This window comes from Perca flavescens, chromosome 12, assembly GCF_004354835.1.
Source record: "Perca flavescens isolate YP-PL-M2 chromosome 12, PFLA_1.0, whole genome shotgun sequence".
In the NCBI taxonomy this organism is placed as follows: domain Eukaryota; kingdom Metazoa; phylum Chordata; class Actinopteri; order Perciformes; family Percidae; genus Perca; species Perca flavescens.
The window spans coordinates 28073713-28097800 of record NC_041342.1 but is presented as its reverse complement, the minus strand read 5'-3'; the positions used below and the strand labels follow the sequence as shown (position 1 = coordinate 28097800).

At 42.6% G+C, this 24088-nt stretch overlaps 1 protein-coding gene across 1 annotated transcript in view; it reads left to right on the top strand.

Annotated features, from left to right (window-relative positions):
* Nucleotides 1–15771, top strand: part of tox (thymocyte selection-associated high mobility group box) — a 52910-nt gene extending 37139 nt beyond the window's left edge. Inside the window, 6 exon segments of the mRNA XM_028594349.1 lie at nucleotides 1105–1350; nucleotides 4716–4952; nucleotides 6112–6192; nucleotides 6350–6865; nucleotides 12307–12467; nucleotides 13583–15771. Of these exon segments, the coding sequence (XP_028450150.1) occupies nucleotides 1105–1350; nucleotides 4716–4952; nucleotides 6112–6192; nucleotides 6350–6865; nucleotides 12307–12467; nucleotides 13583–13619 (1278 nt within the window). The 3' untranslated portion in view covers nucleotides 13620–15771.
* Nucleotides 15772–24088: the final 8317 nt, after the last annotated feature.

Below are 24088 nucleotides of genomic sequence, written 5' to 3'. Positions count from 1 at the left end.
TTAAATTTACTGAAAAGTACCCTCAGGTAGCCAGCTACGATCTTACAGGTGCAGGACTTTAAAATGGTTGGTAATTGCTCTCAAACAAGCAGAAGACATGGCAATAACAACAATAGCAGAAAGCAGAAAATAAAGATTAGTGAAGCTAAAAGTGGGTCAAACCAGAATATTGACATTGCTTTAGTGGTTTCATGGGTGGCAGTTACCTTAGCCTCAGCTAGATGCTGTTTCAACACAGCTCATCAAGATGAATGACATGTGTTTACTAAAAACCTGAGCAACAGAGTAGGACTAGCTTTACATTCCCTGCCACAAGACAAAAAGGTGCATGTTGTAGCTTTAAAGTGGACCAAGAAGGACCCAAGAGTAGGGCTGCACGATATGAGGAAAATATGCTATATGTGATAACGTTGTTGAATATCACGATATTACTTGCGATAAATAAACTGATTTTAAAGTGTAATCAGTTCTGCTGCTTTCAGTATTCTGCTAAAATACAACAAACTGCTTGTTGAATTTAAAACGAATGAAAGAAAATTATTTCCAACATTCTTTTATTGAACAAATTGAACAGTGAATTGAATATAAAAAGCAGCACTAAATAAAGAATGACAGTTACATTTTAAAGTGCAGTTTTCTACTGATAAACAAAAAAATCAGAGTGTCTTCCGCAATATGTCAAGCCTTTTGCGATGTGTTTATTGCACCAGTTGAGGTTGCAATGACGATAAAAAAAAAATATGATATATTGTGCGGCCCTACCCAAGAGTGGGAAAAAAAAGTTTAGCTTTGGTTTTCAATGCCAATTTTATTTAGAATGTAACCCATTTGCTACTGCCTATGTTCTGTTGACATTTCTTCAATAACGCTTCTTCAACCTATATTAAATGAGATGTCTGTGCAAGTTGTTTTATCATGATCTACATGAAGTAATGGCATCAAATATCTTGAAACCGGATTCTGATCGGACAACGTAGGCTGTTGTAGATGTTTGTAGATGTCGCAAAAAAAAAAACACACCCATCAAGTCATCAAACGCCACATGAAACCTGATTTTTGCCTTCATATACTAACTGTCATTATCACTTGTTGTCTTTGCAACAGATGCAGCAGATGGTGAACTCTGATTCTCGGTTTACCAGCAGCCAACAGCCAATCGAAGCTGCGCTTGGACCCAGGAGCCAATCAGGCATGAGCCAGCAAAGTCAGTTGTCCACCATCAACCAATCGCAGCTGGGACTCAGTGGAAACTCTGTTACCCATAGTTCTCCTTCACCTCCTGGAAGTAAATCTGCAACACCATCTCCCTCCAGTTCAGCACATGAGGACGACAATGATGACGGACTCAGGGTAAAAAAACTAAACACTCAGACACTGTATCTCCTGTTTCTATGAGTCATATCTCGCTAGGCTCTAGCAACAATTTCTGTTCTGCTCTCTCTCTCTGTGTGTGTGTGTGTGTGTGTGTGTGTACAGTGGATAGTTGTTATGTAAATATTATGTGTCATAAAAGACCTATTCTCCCTGCATATCAACTAGATGGTAATCAGCTCCCTCACTGTTAGATAACTCACTGAAACAAGCACTCTGCACCAAACTGACATATTCTGGAAAAAATGAAACCATTACTGTACTAATGAATAATATTTACCAACTGTATTATTCTCATTGGTTATGTTTAGAAGAATGACTTGTATATAGGCAACATTATAAGCACTATACAGGTAGCTGCTTCAGGAAGCACACGGAATAGAAAACGAAATTTGCTTATACCTTTATAATATACTTCTATACATCTAAACAATGGCTGCTTTTGTAAAGCTACACAACATGTAGTATTAACTGTTACTTGTGTATATATTTCAGCTCGCTTTTAGTAATTATGAGCGAATTCTATATTTGGTAAGGCAGGTTTATTTGTATAGCACCATTCAAACATTCGTCATTTAAAGGCCCACATTTGATCATATTTGATCTGCTTAACCCGACAAGTAATGGATCCTCCAAGAACACACAATTCATGTTGCTTAAGTTAGGGTAAAGGGTTAGTTGTTGGTTACAGAAACACCCATCAGTCAACTGCTGTATTCTTCTTCTTTTCATTTCAAAAAATATCTTTTCAAAACTTGTTGTCAGACATCAGAAATAAAGGTCTAGTAGTCCACAATAAAGTAAAATCAAAAGGTGCAGTGGTGGCCTACAGGTTAAAGAAGCGAGCTTGTGACCGGGAGGTAGTCGGTTCAATCCCCACACCAACAGGGTAAATTCTGGGTGGGGAAAGTGAAAGAGCAGCACTTGTCCCTCCCTCATTACCACCACTGAGGTGCCCTTGAGCAAGGCCCTTAACCCCAAACTGCTCAATGGTGGAGATCAGACTGTGGTTGTACCGGGCAGCTTCAGGTTCCCTGAATAAATAAAGGTTAAAAAAAACAATGTTAGCAATGCGTTAGCATCAACAACAATTTTGTTGAACTTCTTCAGCAGTGAACTCTGGCTCCTAAAACTATGTTCTGCTCATAGACTGTAAAAATAAGGTTCTGCTACCATGTTGTAAAAGGTCAAGAAATACAGAATGTATTTCATACTAGGAAGCCATTTTGGCTAACATGCCTTTTTAAGCTGTGATAGCAAGCTGAGCTATAGTTCAGCATGTATTACATAGCTACAAAACATGAGTGGGTGGTTGAGGTAAACTAAGCTGCTGAATCTGGCTGCAGTGATACAGTACGCTGCTACATAAGAATGCTCAACACACATTAGACACATTATCCCTCTGACTAAGACAAATAGAGGTGAAAATCAGAAGAATGTGCATGTCTCCGTCATCCAGGACATGGCTGTCTAATCGTAGTAAGTCAAAGGGAGCTGCAATTTTCAATTTGAATCAATACAACTATTTTTTTTACACTTCTGTCATTTCTTTAATAATAATTTCTTAAAAGTGTCTTGTAAACAGTGGTGGAATGTAAGTACATCTACTTAAGTACAAATTTGAGGTACTTGTACTTGAGTCTTTTCTTTTCATGCCATTTTCTACTTCTCTTCCGCTACATTTCAGAGAGAAATATTGTACTTTTTACTGCACTACATTCATCTGACAGCTTTAGTTACTAGTTACTTTACAAATTAAGATTTTTGCACACAAAACACATGTAGTTAATAAAATACTATCTTTTATTATAAATGAAACTACCCAACAATATAACGGCCTACAAGAACAGAGGAAATGATGAGACCATTAAACACACAACTATTAGGATTGTTTCTTTTTTTTTTTTTAAATATGAGGGTTTATCTGCATCAAGTATTTTTACTTTTAATACTTTAAGTATATTTTCCTGATGATAATTACAGTTCATACCTTTACTTAAGTATTATTTTCAATTTTTACAGTGTGGTATTAGTCATTTTACAGTAAAGAATCTGAATACTTCTTCCACCACTGCCCATTAAGAACTACAATATGTATTAAAACTAATTTTGGGGTAAATATGGAACAAAATTCTGGGGTTATTTAATGTTAGCTATTATACTATAGCAGTTGTTGATTTCCAATTCATTGTTATCATTGTAAATTGAATTCTTCATATTATTATTGTAGTATTGAATCATTTGTTTGTCTGTGGACATATATTTCACATTTCTGCTTGGTCAGATGAACTGCTGTGCACCGACTTAAAGATTGTCTTAGCATTTAATTGGAATTTATTAGTTGGTAATTAAGTACACCAGTTGAACACTGTCTCTATTTAATTTGTGCTAAATTACATGGTTCGTTCGAGAAAGCATCCTGTGAAATTAGTAGGAAATTACTTTCACTTCACTTGCTCTTTTCGTGCAGCCACTCTTGGTTGGCATCAAAACAATGTTTTTGAATAAACTACACACACGTAACTGTGTTGATTTTGTATTGCATAGTGCAGTAGTGCTTACAATATTCCTAAACAGTACTCTGGCTGAAATAATCTAGTGTAGACACAGACAGACTGTTGTGTGTAGGCTTGATGATTTTAAATCACTGATCTTAGACACTGGGCTCTCTATGATTGAGTCATAGCTTGACATCAAACAAGAAGAGATTGAGGTCACATGTCATGTGAGAGTCATCAAAGACACGACTTAAGGTGTGAATAGTTACAATGTCAGGTTAGTAATAATAGAATGGAAGATATAGTTTTTTGATGATAATATCAATTAAGGATAGACAGATTATCGGGCCGTTTTTGGCAGTTTGAAGATTATCTGTATCTGCGTTTTAGTTGCCTGATAAGCGATAAAGTAAATTAATTTAAAGTAAATTAATTTAAAGTAAATTAATTTAAAAGTCTGTCTATCTTTTACTGAGTATTATGTTTAAAGTTTCTAATTTATTAAATTATTGCTTAAAGCATCAAAGTTTTGTGTTGTTAATTTTGACTTAAAGATTGTCATTTTCACTGTTAACGCATATCGGTTCCAGATATCGGTTATCGGTTTCACTAACTACTAATAACGGGTATCGGTATCGGCCTTGAAAAAACAGTATCGGTCGATCCCTATTATCAATTACTACACAGCACTCGTTTTACCAAATCGTGTTATTTACGTTCCACCCAGTTTTTTTATACATTTGTGCTACAGAACTAAAGTCCACCCATCCCTCTGTCCATCCATAGTGTATATTCATCCTTACCAACCTACCTGAGTCCTACTCAACCTCCTTCTTCTCCTCTTAGCTGGGCAGCGTAGCAGAGAAGAGGCCAGCAACAGTGGACATCTCCAAGAAACCCAAAACCCCAAAGAAGAAGAAGCGAAAGGACCCTAATGAGCCAGTGAAGCCCGTGTCTGCGTACGCCTTGTTCTTCAGGGACACCCAAGCCAACATCAAGGCCCAGAACCCCAACGCCACCTTCGGGGAGGTGTCAAAGATTGTGGCCTCCATGTGGGACGGCCTGGGAGAGGAAGAGAAACAGGTACATCCTCCATCTTTAATTCTGCATGTCTATGTGCCTTTCTGCTAGCCCATCACTGTTATTTGAAGTCTTATTTTAAGAAGAATATCTACATGGTAGTTATTTAAATGCATTTATATTAATAAATAATGATTCACTAATTGTAAGATGTGACACAAAAATTAGGTTTGTTTAGGAAAATACTGTTAAAGTATTCGGCAATGCTAGCAGCATAGCTCTAAAGATGGACATGTTGATTGCATTTTTACTTTTTAGACTGAAATATCTAAATAGATATTGGATGGATTGCAATGGAATTTGGTTCATGTATTCATGGTCCCCACAGCAAAAATTGTAATAACTTTGGAGATATCTTTAATTTCATCTAGCACCACCACCGGATAAATTGTCAATGTGTCCAATACTAATAAAATGTGGTGGTTTATGACCAAATAACTAAAACTATTCTATTCCTATCAGCTTTAGCTGTACGTTGTGTTTAGTGCTACTGTAAGCAGCCAATGTTAGCATGCTAACACAATAAGATGGCAAACATCAGCATGTTAGCATCATCCTCCCTGTGTAGCTGCAGCCTCACAGAGAAGCTAGCATGGCTGTCGACCCTTCATTTTGTTTCTGAACTTTGGTAATGGCAGATGATGAAAGAAAAGGAAGAAATAACATGTGTATCCTCTTCAGTAAAACCATTAAGGATGAGTGAGACGGACAGCGAGTAGCTACATTGTCTTTGTGACAGGAATCAACAGTTCTGCGGGTAAACAGCAGCTCTAACAATACCACTGAGACTACAAATCATTACTGGGCTCGCAAAAATTCCCAGAAGTGGCATGTCAACTGCATTTTAAAAAGTTCAGAGAAAAGTTGTAGTAGGTTCCTTGGGGAATTAATTATTGTGTTATGTGTATTAGATAACTGTGTCAGCTGAGGGAAATACTATGAGCCCCATGGCGGTTATACCTGAGTGCATGTTATGTTACTGCGATGATTTAATGCAGCCACAATTCTCACAGCTTCAGTTCACATAAATAAAAACGGTTACTTTACAAATGATGCACTGCTAATTAAATTGATTTGTAGAAATACTTCTTAAAATGCTGCCAATTGTAGTAGAGGTTAATAGTCTAGTAGCTGGTTGAGAAGTCAAACGTTTGTTTTTCAGATGTACAAGAAGAGGACAGAGACGGCTAAGAAGGAGTATCTGAAACAACTGGCTGCCTACAGAGCCAGTCTGGTATCACAGGTACTTCACACACACACACACACACACACACACACGCACACACACACACAAAATAATAATTCAAGTACTTGGCATTTAACTTGTTTCTTAAGCAGTCTTTGAGTCAATCTGAAACCTACAAACTGATTTTCTTGTTGTGTTTTTTCTTGTTCTCCAGAGTTACAATGATCCATCTGAAATGAAGCCGCCCCACTCTTCCTCCACATCTTCCTCTACCTCAATGTTTACACCCAAACCTTCCGTCTACTCTGGTCACCCAGGCCAGCACCATTCCTCCAGCTCATTGGCCCACCCTCACTCCCTCCCTTCCCATCAGCACCCGAGCATGTACATGCCGTACCCTCACCAATCGCACCCTTCCAACGCCTCGAGCCCTGGCCTCAGCCCGCACCTGCCCCATCATCACACGCAGATCCACCCCCAGCTCCATGCTCTGTCCTCCAGAGGGACCGTGCCGCGGCCCAGCGTCCCCCACCAGGGAGGTATGTCCCTTGGCAGCATGGTGGCGGCGTCCACCCCTCCTCTCCAGGTCAGCCCTCCCCTCCACAGCCAGGCACACCTGGGAGGGCTGCACAGTCCACACCATCAACACCACCAGCACCATCAACACCACAAGCACCAGCAGCTCAGTGGACACTCACTGGGAATGACGCACTCGCCCGGCATCACACAGGTCAGTCGCACACTGAATGTTCATCGTATAACTTTGTAAACTTTGTTTAATTGTTGGTTATTGATAGAATTCAGTGAGTTGGACATGACGTTAGTTTGTCTCTAAATAATTTCAGACTCCCCTACCTGTCCGTAGCACTCAGAAACCCAAATATTTAGTATTAACAACTGGACCCTGTAGTGTTCAGAAAAGGTTACTCAAACAGCAGGGAATTTGTGCTTTTGTTGAGGACTATTTTTAGCTATGGATTAATCCACATTTGGTGCTCTAGTGAGTATTTAGGGCAGCAGGACGGTGAATTTGGAGTTGAGTCAAAATAAACTACAGTGTTTGTGTGTTCCAGGAACATGTCACCCAGTACATCAGTGTGGCTCACTGATGTGTTTTTAATAGGTTCTGGACAACAATGGAGCTCTATGGCACAGAAGAATGAGACATATCAGGCTTTGATAACACATATACATTGTTGGTTTTGGTCTTTTCATGGGATTTTTTGACAATATGAAACATGTAGAATATTCATCAGCCTAACTGTTTAAATACTACTGTTGAGATTTGGATAAAACTTGCCACTATTTGTATCTACCACAGTGGTTCTTGAGGCGACATGAAATGTATTGCATATGTCCAGTTATCCATGCTTTGCTAATTATACCATACTGGATTTTTCAGGATTTTAAGTTTTTCTTCAGACACTTTTAATTAGAAAGATAGCAATACATGTTTTTAGGCACAGAAAGGAGAACATAAATATTAAAAGCTTCTATGTAGTCAAGCAAACTAATGGTTTAAAACACAGATCAGTTTTGACCTCACAGGTTAATAAAATAAAAGGGTTACAGGACCCTAAAAAAATCCACCATCTTCTTGCATGTATACTGACTTTTTTAAGCGGGCGTAATTTTGTGACTACTCCAGCGTGAACACTTTCCTTTAGTTTGGAATTGGGAGACAGCTATAGTGTCGTCAGTAGTCTTGAATTTCATCGAGCATGAAACCATTTCTTACACACACATACACACAAACACACACACACACACACACACACACACAGAGTTTGCCCATTTCCTCGAGGTAACAGCTTCTTGCTGATTTAAAAGCTGCACAGAGGTGAATGGAGATAGATGAATACATCAGCAGAGGAGACAAAGCACACAGTGGAAATTAGATGTTAGGTGCTAGAGTGGGAGAGCATGCATCAGCATTTCATTTAGGACCGCAGCGCTGAATAGACTAGAACAGTATTGAATTGAAAACTGAAATCTAGCCTGTCCTAACTCCGTTGTTCATAATTATTATCCAGTTGTCTCCAGCTTTGCTGTTGGGTTAGTTTACCTCTGTTTCTTGCTGTCTGCCTGTAGAAATGGATGTGTGATAACATACAGCAGTGTTTCCTTTGGGATTTATTTTAGCAGTGGGGGCAAGTCCGCACGCCCCTAATATATTTATTCACCGCTATTCACACACAATGAGGCATATTTTCAGTTGTGATTGAACTGTAGTTTTTGAGTTACTATATAGGCCAACTTTGATCTTGACATATAGGCTAAGCATTCTGTAGCAAATAACAATAAACCCACTATTAATTACATTATGTTAATGCAGTGTCACTACTTCAGCATGTAAATAATGCACCTAAAATACAAACGTGGGCGAGGGCGTTCAGCAATCGCTATCGAATCAACAGCCACGTGCAATTTAGCTCGCAGGTGAAGAATACAAACAACGAAAATCACCAGTTAACTTAATTTAAATTTGCAAGACCAGGCTTAAATGAACTGACAACATAAGTTCTCAAGGACGTACACACACGATCTCAACTGGCCAGTTATCCTTGTGTGACCGCGCTATTCTCCGACATGCACTCTAACAATGCAGCCCTATTTCTGATACCGTGGGGGGCAGAAATGTTGCCGTGGGGGGGCCGCCACGGTCAAATCAACATAGAGGAAACACTGTAGAAATAGTATGGATGCTACAAAAAGACAACCAACAGATTGTTTTTAAAGCCCAGACCAAAGATTCGCGACGAGACAAGTTGAAACTTGCAACAAATTGCAACGCGACGGTCGGAAACGTGAAACCTGTTTATTTCAGACTGACTTTCAGCAACATTAATAAACAACAACAACAACAACAATGTATTTACAAGTCATATCAATGTCTGAAACAGGTCTAGGTGTAATGCCTACCCATTTTAAACAAATCATGTTTGAGAAAATAATAATAATTGCCTTACGTCAGACGATTGTAAACAAACAAGAATAAACAAGACAATACAAAACAATCATATATACAGCACAGTAGCACAATCCAGATCAAAACAAACACAGCTTACTCATTTGTCACCCTTTTTTGCCATTACTTACTTTCAGCTCAACTATTTTCATATTGTTTCAGTACATTATTGGTTAGTATAGAGGTTTGTTAGTTTTGTCAGTTTTGTCTCACGTTTTCAATTCCTGATGACAGCTGTTCCATAGATTTACTCCTTTAACTGTACTATTACAATAATATTTTGCGTTGGTCCTCATTAAGTGGGCCAGTTTACACCAATACGACGAGACAGTGTATCATCTCCATAGCAACAACTTTAGTTCTAACTTCCGACTTGCTTGGCTGTTTTGTAGCTAGATATAATTTACAGCGTCTTAAAATATTTTTTCACGCTTGACCTCCGCTGCTGCTGCTTCCTCTCTCTTGGTGATCCTCTGTCCAAAACAAAAAAAAAATATATATATATATATATTTTGACAAGCTGACTTTGCTATGAGCTGATTGGCTGTTGAAACAGGTGATGGGCAGGTTCAGACCGCTGAATCCCTGCAATGTTCGTCTGAACTGGGCTTAGTAGTAAAGTTTGGGAATCTTAAAAAAATGGAAAATGTATTTTGGCCAGACTTCTCTATTACTTTACTCATGTAATACAGTCAGTCAGTCACTCCATCAGTTTTTCACAGTGAGTTGGTCTGTTGACAGTCAACCCATCCAGACAGGAGGAAGAGGGAGACAAGTGTCTGTGATATGAATTTGTGTTAAGTCTGATGTCAGATGCTATGATAGTTAAAAATAGGGGGATGGATTGCCACTCAGTCTTACTTCCCATTTGATCCCCTTTTTATAGTGCACTTTTAAATCCCACACTCCCATAATCCCCCTTTTTCTTTTTTTCCATTTTGCATATTTTGGGCAAACAAAACAAACAAAAAAGTGAAGGAAAAGATGGAGAGGACACAGTAACAGAGTGCTAAACTTTTTTCTCTCTCTGAGTAAAGAGTGAGAAATGATGGGGGAAGGGAGAGAGAGAGAGAGAGAGAGAGAGAGACAAAAGAGGCAGATGGGGTCTTTGTGAAGGAGTGAAGGAGAAGAATTTGCTCAACAATGGATGAATAGGTGAGGTAGAGGAGGAGAGGGGGAGGAGAGGGGGGAGAACCCAACCACCTGCTGTCCTCCTCTTTCTCCTCTTTCACTCACAACACTCAGATTAACTTCCCTTTCAGCCTCTCTCTCTCTCTCTCTCTCTCTCTCTCTCTCTCTCTCTCTCTCACTGTTTATGTGTGTGAGTGTTTGTGTGTCTCCCTCTCACACACACACACTCACTGTACCTTGTCACTGCACTTGCTTATCTTTCTCTTTTCCATCTCTCTCTCTCTCTCCTCCCTCAACTATCTGATGGTTAGAGACATGCTCACCTCCTTCTTCTCCTCCTCCTCCTCCTCTTCCCCTGCTTCCTCCTCTCCTCTTACCTTTTGATCTCCTCATCGCTCGTCCACAGCTCGCCGCCTCCCCTCTGGCACATGATAGAATCAGCAAGACACTCAAGAGTCTGTAATTAGTGCTGATGAACCAATGACTGATGTCTTTCTCCTTTTCATTTGAATTGCATTCATTCATATTCGTGTTAATCAGAAACCATTTTACCAACGAGATGCTAAAGGTTGGTTTGATAAAAAACCATCAGCTGTCAATAGACTTATTCAGGTGGAAGCAGGATGTAAACACGCCATCATTACTGCGATTGCATCTCACATTCAGGCACGCACCGTAGCTCTGTGATGAATGTAAAGGATTTTACTTTCGAACCACTTTTGCCACAAAATATAACCTATTACATGTAAAGATATAGGAGACGAAATTCCATTTTAGATAAAGGTTATAAACTAAAATAGAGTTTTTCAAAGTTTAAAGCCGCCAACACATGAGCCGCGGTAAAAGCCTGTTGTGAAGGTTTACATTGTTATTTTGTTTTCCTATGGAGAGAGTGGTGGAGACAACCCAAAGGAAGCGCTACCCTTGGCGCCATCGTACACCGCCGAGCGCTGCGCTCAAAGTTCAAATGATTTCAACTTTGACCTTGTTGCCGCTGACTTTTCAAGGCGCAACACATAACAGAAGTAATGATGACATGACGTACACCTGCGCTGAGCTTTGCCTCTACCTCGCGCTTTTACAGTGGATCATGTGTAGGGCTGGGCAATATATCGATATTATATCGACATCGTGATATGAGACTAGATATCGTCTTAGATTTTGGATATCGTAATATTGTGATATGACTTCAGTGTTGTCTTTTCCTGGTTTTAAAGGCTGCATTACAGAGTAAAGTGATGTACTTTTCTGAACTTACCAGACTGTTCTAGCTGTTCTATTATTTGCCTTTTCCCCCACTTAGACATTATGTCCACATTACTGATGATTATTTATCTAAAATCTAAGTGTGAAGATATTTTGTTAAAGCCCCAATTCTCAACCCTAGAATATTGCCGCAATATCGATATCGAGGTATTTGGTCAAGGATATTGTGATATCTGATTTTCTCCATATTGCCCAGCCCTAATCATGTGTTGCTGTCTTAAACCGTGTTTAGATTTGGCAAATTAAAAGTATGTTGAATTAGCTATTAGCTGTTTCCACCCACGGACGTACAGACAACTATCACTGGATTACTTTGTTACTGAAGAATACTTAAAAATGCGAGGATTCTCAGGCAGGTTCTGGAGTTTTTAAGGAGCATCAATTTTTATGAAAAATGTATCTATTTATCTATTTTTTTATTTGTGATGGAAAAACTGAGTGTAAACATATTGGGTATCCTGTCTGTGTGTTCAGATTTGATTGAGTTATGACTCCGAAGGAATGTCATTTTTGGGGGAAATTACGGCAATTGGACGCTAATTGTATTTAAAGCATTGCTGACCATCTGGTATCTCAGTCAACTGTGTCACAGCAACTGGAATATGATTCTGAATTTTCACAGCTCATGTTAGCAGAGCACATCATCATATGGCTGACCAGCCGTCCTCCTTCTTTTTCTGTTTTCCTTTTCTCAGTGTGATCAGCTGTTTACACACTCTGCATACATAAGAAATTTGTATGTATAAAAAGTATTTTTTTAATGAAACGTTTTTTTATTCACTAACTTTTTTGATTTTTAATTGCAGGGTTACCACCCGTCCCTCCAGTCTGACTACCAGCCAATGGGAGGAGGTATGCTTAATGGTGGAGCAGTGATGTCATCATCAGTGGACTACCATCAGCTTGGTCGACACACGCCGAACCACCACCCCTCTCTGGACTGGAGCACCGATTACCATGGCAACGGGTAGGTATTTCTAAAGAGTAGCTGAACTTTTCAAATCTTTCAAATCTTGTTTTTGCTGACCTCTTCCTCACCTTGCTGTGATGATGTGCAGGTGTGCTCCAGGCCACTGTGACATCACTCCCACCTGTCAGTGATACTGGGTGAAATAGAACCAGAGAGGGCACCAAAACACTGCTTTTCAGTCTGACGTTAAGTTACTCTTAAAGGCTAGCTGGACTGCAGCGTTTTAATAGTTGCTTGTTTTTTTGTTGTTGAAATTTCTAAACCAAATTTCCAAGTCTCTGTTCCCCCAAAATAGTTTTCTTGCTTTTACGTAGCAGAGCCTCTGAAGCCCAGGATACTACTACCAGACATGTTTAAAGTACTAGAGACCCAGAGTAAAAGTACAACTGCTCTATCAAAAAAGTGACTTGAGTAGAAGTTGAAGTGCTCTTTAAGCATCACGCTTAAGTGGAAGTACTAAAGTATTCAACATTTTTTGTACTTAAGTATTGCAAGTAGTTTATTTTAAAATGTACTACTCAAGTACTGAAAGTAAAAGTACAAGTATTGTGTCATGCAGTTATTAAAGAAAGCAGTCAAAAGTTTGAATATCATATTGTTTATATTATTTCATATGTTTAGCCTAACGAGTAACGATGCAGCACATAAAAAATGTATCGGAGTAAAAGTATTAAACTTATCGAAAATATGTACTGAAGTAAAAGTGGAAGTTGGAGAAAAAAGTAATACTCCTGTAGAGTACAGATACAGCCTTTTAGTACTGAAGTACAGTAGTGAAGTAGTTCTACTTTGTTACTATACATCTCTAACTACTACTAATAAACAGAACTACACTTCTACATGTTGGGCAAAGCTTCTGTTACTGGGATCTTGTTTAAATTAGCTTGTCAGCATTTTAACATGTCAAAAGAAAAGCCTTTGTCACTTAACAAAGCCATAAAGTTGTATAGAGTAAAATGGCTGTTGCCTAAAAACAAAGGGAGTAGCACAGCTCGCTGGCTCCACCTCTGCTTGGATGATGTTGGAGCCAGTAAATAGCATTTCATCTGTTCCTGTGGCTGATTTTTTTTTGTTCTTTATCCTGACTTTTTGTTCCTCCTCTCCTCCTGCAGCGGTCTGCAAAGAGACAAACACCTCTATCTGAGCTAGTCTCAGGACCAAGTGACACCAAACTTCAACCGAGCCCTTCGGCTGCCATACCGTGGAACCTCTAGCCTCATCTCCCCTCATCTACAGGAACCTGGGCCAGCCTCCTCCCACCGTTACCACCCAACCACCTACACTTAAACTAAACTCAAGTTCAGCACTTCAAACAAAAGCCCTAGCAGTAGAATAATGGGACATTTCTGTGTATTAATACTTTTGCTGCATTTCCACTGCACGGTACGGCTTGACTCAACTCACTCGGAACCGTGCTTTTTGGTTTTCCATTAGCAAAGGTTGTGGATGGCACCTGGTACTTATTTTTGGTACCACTTGAATCGAGTTTCCAAGTATGCTGAGGCGATACTAGAAGGTGGCGTTCAAACACTGCAGACCACTGATTGGTCAGAGAATCGTCACCAGAATGGGCACTTGCGCAACGCGGTATCCCGTGCCGTGCACAAACCCACCAATTATTAATAACCAAGCTACCGTCAATGGCAACCGCATTAAAAAAAAAAAGATTCACTTAACTGAGACCCTGGCATGATCAATGGACGAGGTGCAGATGTTCCTTTATTTGGTTGCTGATGAATTGGTCTCAAAACATCTTGCCATAGGAAAATTAGCCGGCTGGCTAACACTGGCACATTTACAGAACGGTTGATTAATGTGCATTTTCCTTAGTAATAAATGAATGAAATTAAAGATAATGTCACAGCAGTTTTTGGCAGCGTTACTGTGACCATCAGCTAAAAATCCCACCTAAATTGACGGGTACTATCTGCGCTGGAAAACAAACTCTAGAAATGTACATGGTACCAAAAGTGAGTCGACTAGAGTCGAGCTGAGCCGCACCATGCAGTGGAAATGAGGCATTAGAATCTTCTTAGGGACAACAGGCCAGCGTTAAGAACAGGAAGAAGAAAATACTTTCTTCCAATTTCTTGATGCCCCATCATGGCTGGTCTGACATCGGTTATCGGCTGGATTTTCTTCTACTGACCATTTACAGCATAAGCCATGTACGGTAATGCTTTGAATTGAAATTGTGTATACCAGCGAGGAGAGGTGGGCGGGTCCTGTGCTGTGAACCATGATTCTAGGTGTATATACTCCCACATCCCTCAGAAAGGGATATTCTGTCTAATTTCCTGTCTACCCTAAAAAGTCCATATCTAGTTCCTTATTTTGTGAAGACGGTGTTTACCCGTCAGTTCCAAAAGGCTCCGAAGAGCAAGTGTAAATTGCTGTATCATAATACGTTGAGCTGTCGATTTAAAGCCAATTGATTTTTTTTCTTTGACCTCATAGCTGCTGTATCATTGTACAGCCAAAGTCAAGAAAACGCAGCACACACACGATAGGTTGATAACCAAATACTACACAAGTTGTGTTTCCCCCGCTGGTTCTTTAATTATACGATTATAAGCATTCGATTTGATGCAGTTTGGACTGAAGTCCCACACACTGTCTGTGGATATAGAAAAAGGTATCGCAGTGTTGAACAGAGATATAATGACTGAATTCACACTGCTTTATTCAGCTCAAGACAAATGAGAGAAAGAGGTGGAACAGCACCTGAAGGAGTTTGTTGCCTTTTTAACCAGCTCCTGGCTGTGAATAATTGCGTATGATTAAAGAACTTTCCTTGTTCTCTCGCAGTGAGGCTCAGATCTGCAGGGTAGAAATTAAATGTATTTTACTCCATGAAATAATGAAATGTTTGTTTAAAAAAAAGAAAAAAAAGAAGCAAAAATACTCCTTTGTACGATGACAGCTCCTCCTCCTGGCATATGTCTGTTGATAATATTGATTTGGATCCAAACTGCGTGTGTGTGTGTGTGTGTGTGTGTGTGTGTGTTAAGTGTTAATGAGAAGGCAGAGTGGTTGATTGGGTTGCATGGTCTCTTTTGTCATCTCTATTTCTCTGTGCACAGAGACTATTTAAGAAACTATAACTGTTGCTGGGTTGGCTGTGTTTTAATGTTGTTTTTTTTTAATCAAATCAAGTTTTGTTTTAGTGTTAATGATGAGAGACAAATCCCCGTCGCTCTGTATCTCTTTGTATTAATGTGTTTTTTTTGGCAGATGAAAGGACTCTGGGCAACAACAACCATGAAGATTTTCTTATTTTTAGATTCTAATGTGTTTGAGAATAAAGTCAGTGCTGCATTGATGTGCAGCCATTACTCCAAAACCTGCCTCCGCTCTCCTTTGTTTATGTCTGAACAGTTTGTGACAGAAACTCTAATTAACTGCACATAATAATGTAAACCTTTACCACTCCTGCGACACACACACAACACACTTTTGTGTTTGTGTCCTGGCCTTTTGCATTTATGCAAATTAGCTGAGCTGTAATTGCAAAACAAATGTCTCTGAAGTCTCAGAAAATATGTGCTTTTAACCTCCTGTTAGCTCAGATCAGATCTTGTTAAAATAGGTTTAGCAGAAATTTCATTTCACTGGTTCTCAACACTTCATGGTGAGCCTTGTGGCCGTGCTTGATTGCAATTTGGTATTGAATATTAATGTACAAGATGAATTGTAATAACTGTGGTGATCATCCGACTTGCTAGCTTGCGCTGGACTCAAGCCGGAGATGTACTTGCTTTTAACCACGCACGCGTGAACGGATGCTGACTGTGGTCTGTCGGCTGTGCAGACGTGACGCTGCTGGTTAAACAGCGAGTATATCTACGGCTTAACCGAGGATGTAGTCTTGTTTTGATTGTGACTCCGCGTAAAAAAAGATCTAAATTTCGTCTAGCCCCAATTTGTGCCTCTTATATTAGCATTCTATTCGAGTCTTAAAGCTAAGCATTCATTTTACTGAAACATAAATCCCAATGAAAACCCAAAAGGTTGTTTAACAGCACAAGAGCTACATCAAAGGTAGCCGTAATTGACGTCCTTCCAAATGGTACAAAATAAGAAAAATATAGAAGCGCTATTGTGTGCCGCTACAGCGTGGCCCCCCAGTTAGGGATCCCAGCAGTTTGCCTTTCAGAGACCTGGTTCATGATGCAGACTTCCTGGCACAAAATCTCACAATGCATCACAGCAGTAAACTCAGAATGTAAAGCCCCCACAAGAAAAAAAAAACCCAACACCCCAAGGTTTCTCCGTGAACCATCACCTTATCGTGGTGGAGAGGTTTGTGTGTCTCTGTGAACCTGAGGGCTGTGTTGTCTGGAGCTTTGTGCTCCTGGTAGGGTCTCCCAAGGCAAAGTGGTCTCAGGTGAGGGGCCAGACAAAGAATGGTTCAAAAACCCCAATGAAGAAGCAAGGTAGAGATGGAGTGACCCTGCCCGGAGGAAGCCCGGGGCCCCGCCTGGAGCCAGGCCCAGACGGGCGGGCTCGCCGGGCGAGCGCCTGGTGGCGGGTTTGCCACGGAGCCCGCCGGGCACAGCCCGAACAAGCTACGTGGCTCCCATCTCTCCAGCCCATGGGCCCACCACCTGTGGGAGGAACCGTTGGGGTCGGGTGCGATGCCACATGGGTGGCAGTGAAGGTCAGGGGCCTCGACGGACCAGACCCGGGCGGCAGACGCTGGCTCTGGGGACGTGGAACGCCACCTCTCTGTGGGGGAAGGAGCCGAACTGGTGCGGGAGGTGGAGCGCTACCGGTTAGATCTGGTGGGGCTTACCTCTACGCACAGTCTCGGTTCTGGAACCATACTCCTGGATAGGGGTTGGACTCTTTTCTTCTCCGGAGTTGCCCAGGGTGTGAGGCGCCGGGCGGGGGTGTGGGGATACTCACAAGCCCCGGCTGAGCGCCGCTGTGTTGGAGTTTACCCCGTGGGACGAGAGGGTCGCCTCCCTACGCCTGCGGGTTGTGGGGGAAAACTCTGACTGTTGTTTGTGCATATGCACCAAACAGGAGTTCGGAGTATTCGGCCTTCTTGGAGACCTTGACTGGAGTCCTGCATGGGGCTCCAGTGGGGGACTCCATTGTTCTGCTGGGGGACTTCAACGCACACGTGGGCAATGATGGAGACACCTGGAGGCGTGATTGGGAGGAACGGCCTCCCTGATCTAAACCAGAGTGGTTGTTTGTTGTTGGACTTCTGTGCTAGTCATGGATTGTCTATAACGAACACCATGTTCGAACATAGGGATGCTCATAAGTGTACCTGGTACCAGAGCACCCTAGGCCAAGGTCAATGATCGATTTCATAATCGTTTCATCTGATCTGAGGCCGTATGTTTTGGACACTCGGGTGAAGAGAGGGGCAGAGCTGTCAACCGATCACCATCTGGTGGTGAGTTGGGTCAGGGGTGGGGGAAGACTCTGGACAGACCTGGTAAGCCCAAACGTGTAGTGCGGGTAAATTGGGAACGTCTGGAGGAGGCCCCTGTCCGACAGACTTTCAACTCACACCTCCGGGGGAGCTTTTCGTGCATCCCTGTGGAGGCTGGGGGCATTGAACCCGAGTGGACAATGTTCAAAGTTTCCATTGCTGAAGCTGCGGCGAGGAGCTGTGGTCTTAGGATCTTAGGTGCCTCAAGGGGCGGTAACCCACGAACACCGTGGTGGACACCAGTGGTCAGGGAAGCCGTCCGACTGAAGAAGGAGTCCTTCCGGGATATGTTATCTCGGAGGACTCCGGAGGCAGTTGCAGGGTACCGAAGGGCCCGAAGGGCTGCAGCCTCTGCCGTGAAAGAGGCAAAGCAGCGGGTGTGGGAGAAGTTTGGAGAAGACATGGAGAAGGACTTTCGGTCGGCACCAAAGTGTTTCTGGAAAACTGTTCGCCACCTCAGGAGGGGGAAGCGGGGACCATCCAAGCTGTGTACAGTAAGGATGGGACACTGTTGACCTCCACTGAGGAGGTAATAGGGCGGTGGAGGGAGCACTTTGAGGAACTCCTGAATCCGACTAATACGCCCTCTATGTTAGAGGCAGAGCTGGAGGATAACGGGGATTGTCGTCGATTTCCCAGGCGGAAGTCACTGATGTAGTCAAACAACTACACAGTGGCAAAGCCCCGGGATTGATGAGATCCGTCCAGAAATGCTCAAGGCTCTGGGTGTGGAGGGGTTGTCCTGGTTGACACGCCTCTTCAACATTGCGTGGAAGTCTGGGACGGTGCCAAAGGAGTGGCAGACTGGGGTGGTGGTTCCTCTTTTTAAAAAGGGGGACCAGAGGGTGTGTGCCAATTATAGGGGTATCACACTTCTCAGCCTCCCTGGTAAAGTCTACTCCAAGGTGCTGGAAAGGAGGGTTCGGCCGATAGTCGAACCTCGGGTTGAGGAGGAACAATGCGGATTCCGTCCTGGTCGTGGAACAACGGACCAGCTCTTCACTCTCGCAAGGATCCTGGAGGGAGCCTGGGAGTATGCCCAACCGGTCTACATGTGTTTTGTGGATTTGGAGAAGGCGTATGACCGGGTCCCCCGGGAGATACTGTGGGAGGTGCTGCGGGAGTATGGGGTGAGGGGGTCTCTACTCAGGGCCATCCAATCTCTGTATGACCAAAGTGAGAGCTGTGTCCGGTTCTCGGTAGTAAGTCGGACTCGTTTCAGGTGAGGGTTGGCCTCCGCCAGGGCTGCGCTTTGTCACCAATCCTGTTTGTAATATTTATGGACAGGATATCGAGGCGTAGTCGGGGTGGGGAGGGGTTGCAGTTTGGTGGGCTGGGGATCTCATCGCTGCTCTTTGCAGATGATGTGGTCCTGATGGCATCATCGGCCTGCGACCTTCAGCACTCACTGGATCGGTTCGCAACCGAGTGTGAAGCGGTTGGGATGAGGATCAGCACCTAAATCGGAGGCCATGGTTCTCAGCAGGAAACCGATGGAATGCCTTCTCCAGGTAGGGAATGAGTCCTTACCCCAAGTGAAGGAGTTCAAGTACCTTGGGGTTTTGTTCGCGAGTGAGGGACAATGGAGCGGGAGATTGGTCGGAGAATCGGGCGCAGCGGGTGCGGTATTGCATTCAATCTATCGCACCGTTGTGACGAAAAAGAGAGCTGAGCCAGAAGGCAAAGCTCTCGATCTACCGGTCAGTTTTCGTTCCTACCCTCACCTATGGTCATGAAGGCTGGGTCATGACCGAAAGAACGAGATCCAGGGTACAAGCGGCCGAAATGGGTTTCCTCAGGAGGGTGGCTGGCGTCTCCCTTAGAGATAGGGGTGAGAAGCTCAGTCATCCGTGAGGAGCTCGGAGTAGAGCCGCTGCTCCTTTGCGTCGAAAGGAGCCAGTTGAGGTGGTTCGGGCATCTGGTAAGGATGCCCCCTGGGCGCCTCCCTAGGGAGGTGTTCCAGGCACGTCCAGCTGGGAGGAGGCCTCGGGGAAGACCCAGGACTAGGTGGAGGGATTATATCTCCAACCTGGCCTGGGAACGCCGATCCCCAGTCGGAGCTGGTTAATGTTGCTCGGGAAAGGGAAGTTTGGGGTCCCCTGCTGGAGCTGCTCCCCCCGCGACCCGACACCGGATAAGCGGACGAAGATGGATGGATGGATGGACCCCAAGGTTTACTTCTTAATGAGACATTCATCGTTGTACAATATTTTTTATTTTGACAATGGATCAAATTTTGTAATGTGATAGGGCCTGCTCAGACCCACATCACAAGACACTGCCGTTGCCACCAGCTCTTGAGAGCCTTGTGGTGTCTTTTAGCTCATTGTTTTATTATTCATTTTCGGTCCACAACTTTACTGACTTGGTTCACGCTCACCACTCTCATCATTGTCATTTTTCAGCCCTCAATGGTGTTTTTTGCCTCCAACGACACCTTCCAGGCAGCTAACCGTAACCTTAATCTTAAACATAACCATTGCCGCGTTGCCTGGAAGGCGACGTTGGGGGCAAAAAAACACCAATCACCTTTTTCAGCAGCTGCATCCAGCTGTTTTCTGTGTAAAAGCTCTGATAAAACCACTGGACACTAACATTGAGACTAACTGGTGAATACAGTGAAGCATTTAGCAGCTATAGAGCCAGGTATTTTCCTCAGGAGTTGATGGAGACGAAAACAGAGCTAAAAGGAGAGTCGATATAGGTATAATGTAAGTGTTTGCTAACAAGTTAGCTATACCAAAATTTCACAACGTGCTAATATGTAAACAAATTTAAAAAAAAATGTGTGTGATGTTTAGCTTGTTGTGAACTTCTGCCCCCAAGTGGTCAACAAAAAAGATCTGCTTTACCATGGACAAATACACAGACATTAAAATGTAATAGTAATATATGAGAGGTGCAAACTGGGGCTACTATTGGTCTTACTTTTGAGAAACACTAACAAAACCAATGGCACAATATTTAAATGTCAGGTAACATTCTCTTTCTTGCTAGTAATAAGATTAAGAGCAGCTGTGGTGCATTGGTGTCGTGTTTATGGTTTAGATAACAGGAGCTCCTTTCTTGCACTAATCCTCATCTTGATGGTTATTGGTCTGATTGACTCACGCAGGCATAATGATTAATAATCAATTCAGCTACATCTGGTGTATAATGAAGAGTAATGACTGTGCCAGAGATGAGGGGACACTTATAGTTCTGACATGTGTATAAATCAAGTCTATTATTTCCATTTTTCAGTGGAAACAAGAAAATGGGTGTGGGGGCGAGGCACAGCCTAACAGTCATTTCTTCTCTTGGATTCAACATTTGCATTTCACACACACACACACACACACACACACACACACACACACACACACACACACACACACACACACACACACACACACATGCCTGGGGGACACGGTTACATTACTGCTAACAATACAAAGTGTTGGTGTCCTGGTGTCAGTGCAGGCTGGTATTTAGTAACATCAATCAGTCATATCGCCTATCTCTTTATTTGTCTGTGGGGGGACAAAAGAGTACAATACTTTAAGTGCATTTATTTCTAACAAAGCACTTGTGTGCTGATTATCACCACCGTCAGTATTAAAACCTTAATCCTCAGCTGTTCTAACAGCTGTATACAATCCACAGTTTGATATTTGAAAGATGATACCAAAGGTCAAACACTGGTTTGATTCTGTTCTGTCAGCATTTCTTGAATTAAATTAGCCTTATTGTAACATAATGTGTTCAAGCATATTACAGGTAAGTGCTTTTCTGCTTTAATTACATTATGTGTCCAGGAAGTGTCATTTCTGCTCTATCCCTGTCGTGAATCAAAGCGCACAGGCTGCTTCTCTCTGTGTCAGCGGGTACACACTGCCCCCTGAAGGCAACAACAGAGAGCTGCAGCTAGCCCCACTCTGTCTGGGACAGTCCTCAAACCCAACTCGCTGTGGTGTAGTTTATTTGAAACTTGAGTTTTGGGTGACGGATCACTGTGACTCCGGGTTCTGCGGAGCAGAGGGTTGAGGAAACTAGTTCCAGTGAAGATGCTCCGACGGTAAAGGTTTGGTAAGTGTACACCGAGCTGTCTGTAAGCAGCATTTAGAGGTCGCCAGTGTGACCAGTGAAACCCAACACACTGCAAACAGCCGTCCTGGTGCCAAAACAGAACCCCAATGCAGCGGTGACACATAGAAGCCTCGGCAACCTGCTACAATCAACACAGAGGTCAAAGTCCCTGCTGTTTGAGTTTGTTTCCTGTTCAGGTTCATGTGCTGCCTTGAAGTCACTGAACTGTCACACTGCAAGTGCATCTCACTGCTGTTTCTAATCATGTCTCAGGTTTTGGTGTTTTCATGTTACTGGATATATTGTACTTTAAGGGGACCTATCATGCTCATAATTGTATTTTGGGTTTCTACTAGAACACTTGTCAAACTCAAGGCCCGCGGGCCAAATCCGGCCCCTCACAGATTTTGATTCGGCCCGCATATCAGTTTAAGTTCACAATAGACTTTAGACTTTTTTGTAGTTTTTTCCGACTTTTTTGCCACTTTTTCCAATGTTTTTTGGACGTTTTTGTTACTTTTTTCAACTTTTTTGTCATTTTTTCTTTGATGGCTAAATTACTTTTTTTGCTGACTTCTTTGGGTCTTTATGTCTACCGAGCTGTAAGTGAGAATATTATATGAGACATGCAATAATACAATAAAAGATGCTTGACTTTTATGATGAAATAATAGCATGTGAATAACCTAAACATGTCTGGCCCTGGATGTGATTCTTGTTTTGCAGTGTGGCCCTTCGTGGAATTGAGTTTGACACCCCTGTACTAGAACATTTTTACATGCTTTAATGTTAAAAACATTATTTTCTCATACTGTCTGTCTAAATATACCTGTATTCACTCTCGATCTGAAACGCTCCGTTTTAGCTCCTGTCTCTTTAAGCCCCCCGCTAGAAAAAAACAAGTCTGCTCTGATTGGTCAGCATCCGCGCAGCTCCGCATCTGCCATCTCTGAGTCTTTGCACTGTCATTGCAGCCCGGGGAATAACTGTAACCTGCACTGTATGGGCCCTTTTACCGATATATAGTATAGTTGTGTCACCAAACGGAAGTCCTGACGGCTCGTTTAAAGGCACCTCAAGCTGCTTTATAATCAAACAAGACATGATATCTCACTTTTTACTATATGGGACCATTAGGCTGACCACTTGCATCCAAGAGCAATCATAATTTGAAAATGCATACCTACAAAATATTAAAAAAAAAAGTTTCACAGATTCATGTTCTACTGTCAGGATATATCGACATGATATATTTTTTTAATGAAAGTTACCAACTAGCTTTAAGGTGAGATTTATGTCAGCTGCTGTTACAAAAGTCAACAATAAACTTTGAAACTCAAAAATAACACCCAGGTTTTTTTTACTCAGTGTTTACTACACCAAATATCTGCAAAACACACAAAATTACATTTTTAGCAGTTCATAACATCACATTAAGAACGTATGAAGGCATCAGTCTTTTCTTCACCTGATCTAAGACTGTAAGTGCTTCTTCTGACTTTTCGTAAAACACTGCTCCATAAAGTTTCAGCCATCAAATATGATGTGAGCAGCTAGCGTATTTTCCTCTCCAGTGCGGTGGGTGGTCGGTCGGACGTCTTCTCAGGAATCACCAGCCTCAGCTTCCTCCTGGGGGAGGATCCTTCTTCCTCCGACAGGTACTCCTGCTGCAGCAGTGCAGGAGCTCCAAATCCATCCCCGGTGGAGGATGTGCTCTGTGTAGACGTTATGGGTGCAGGGACACCCGATACAGACGCATCTGCTGCCTGCATGATGCCTCCTGACAACCCTGCAGCAAGTCCACCAGTTAGAGCCCCGACCTCAGCTGACATGTTGGCGGTGGACCCACCACCCACATGCCCAGACTCTGTCTGACTGTTACTGTTTGACACGTTCTCCACAGTGGTCTCTGGTCCAGGAGCCTGAGGGGTCACCCCAGATAAACCATCCGCACTTGGAGGTGCCTGAGTTTGGAGAGCGAGTCTCTGAAGTACTCCGTCCCCAGTCTGAAGGCCCGGTTCCTGGCCTGGAACAGACATCAGTCTTACCGCGAGAGGAGAGCTGTCAGGAGGCGGCTTGCACTGCGAGAGGGACTGCACGG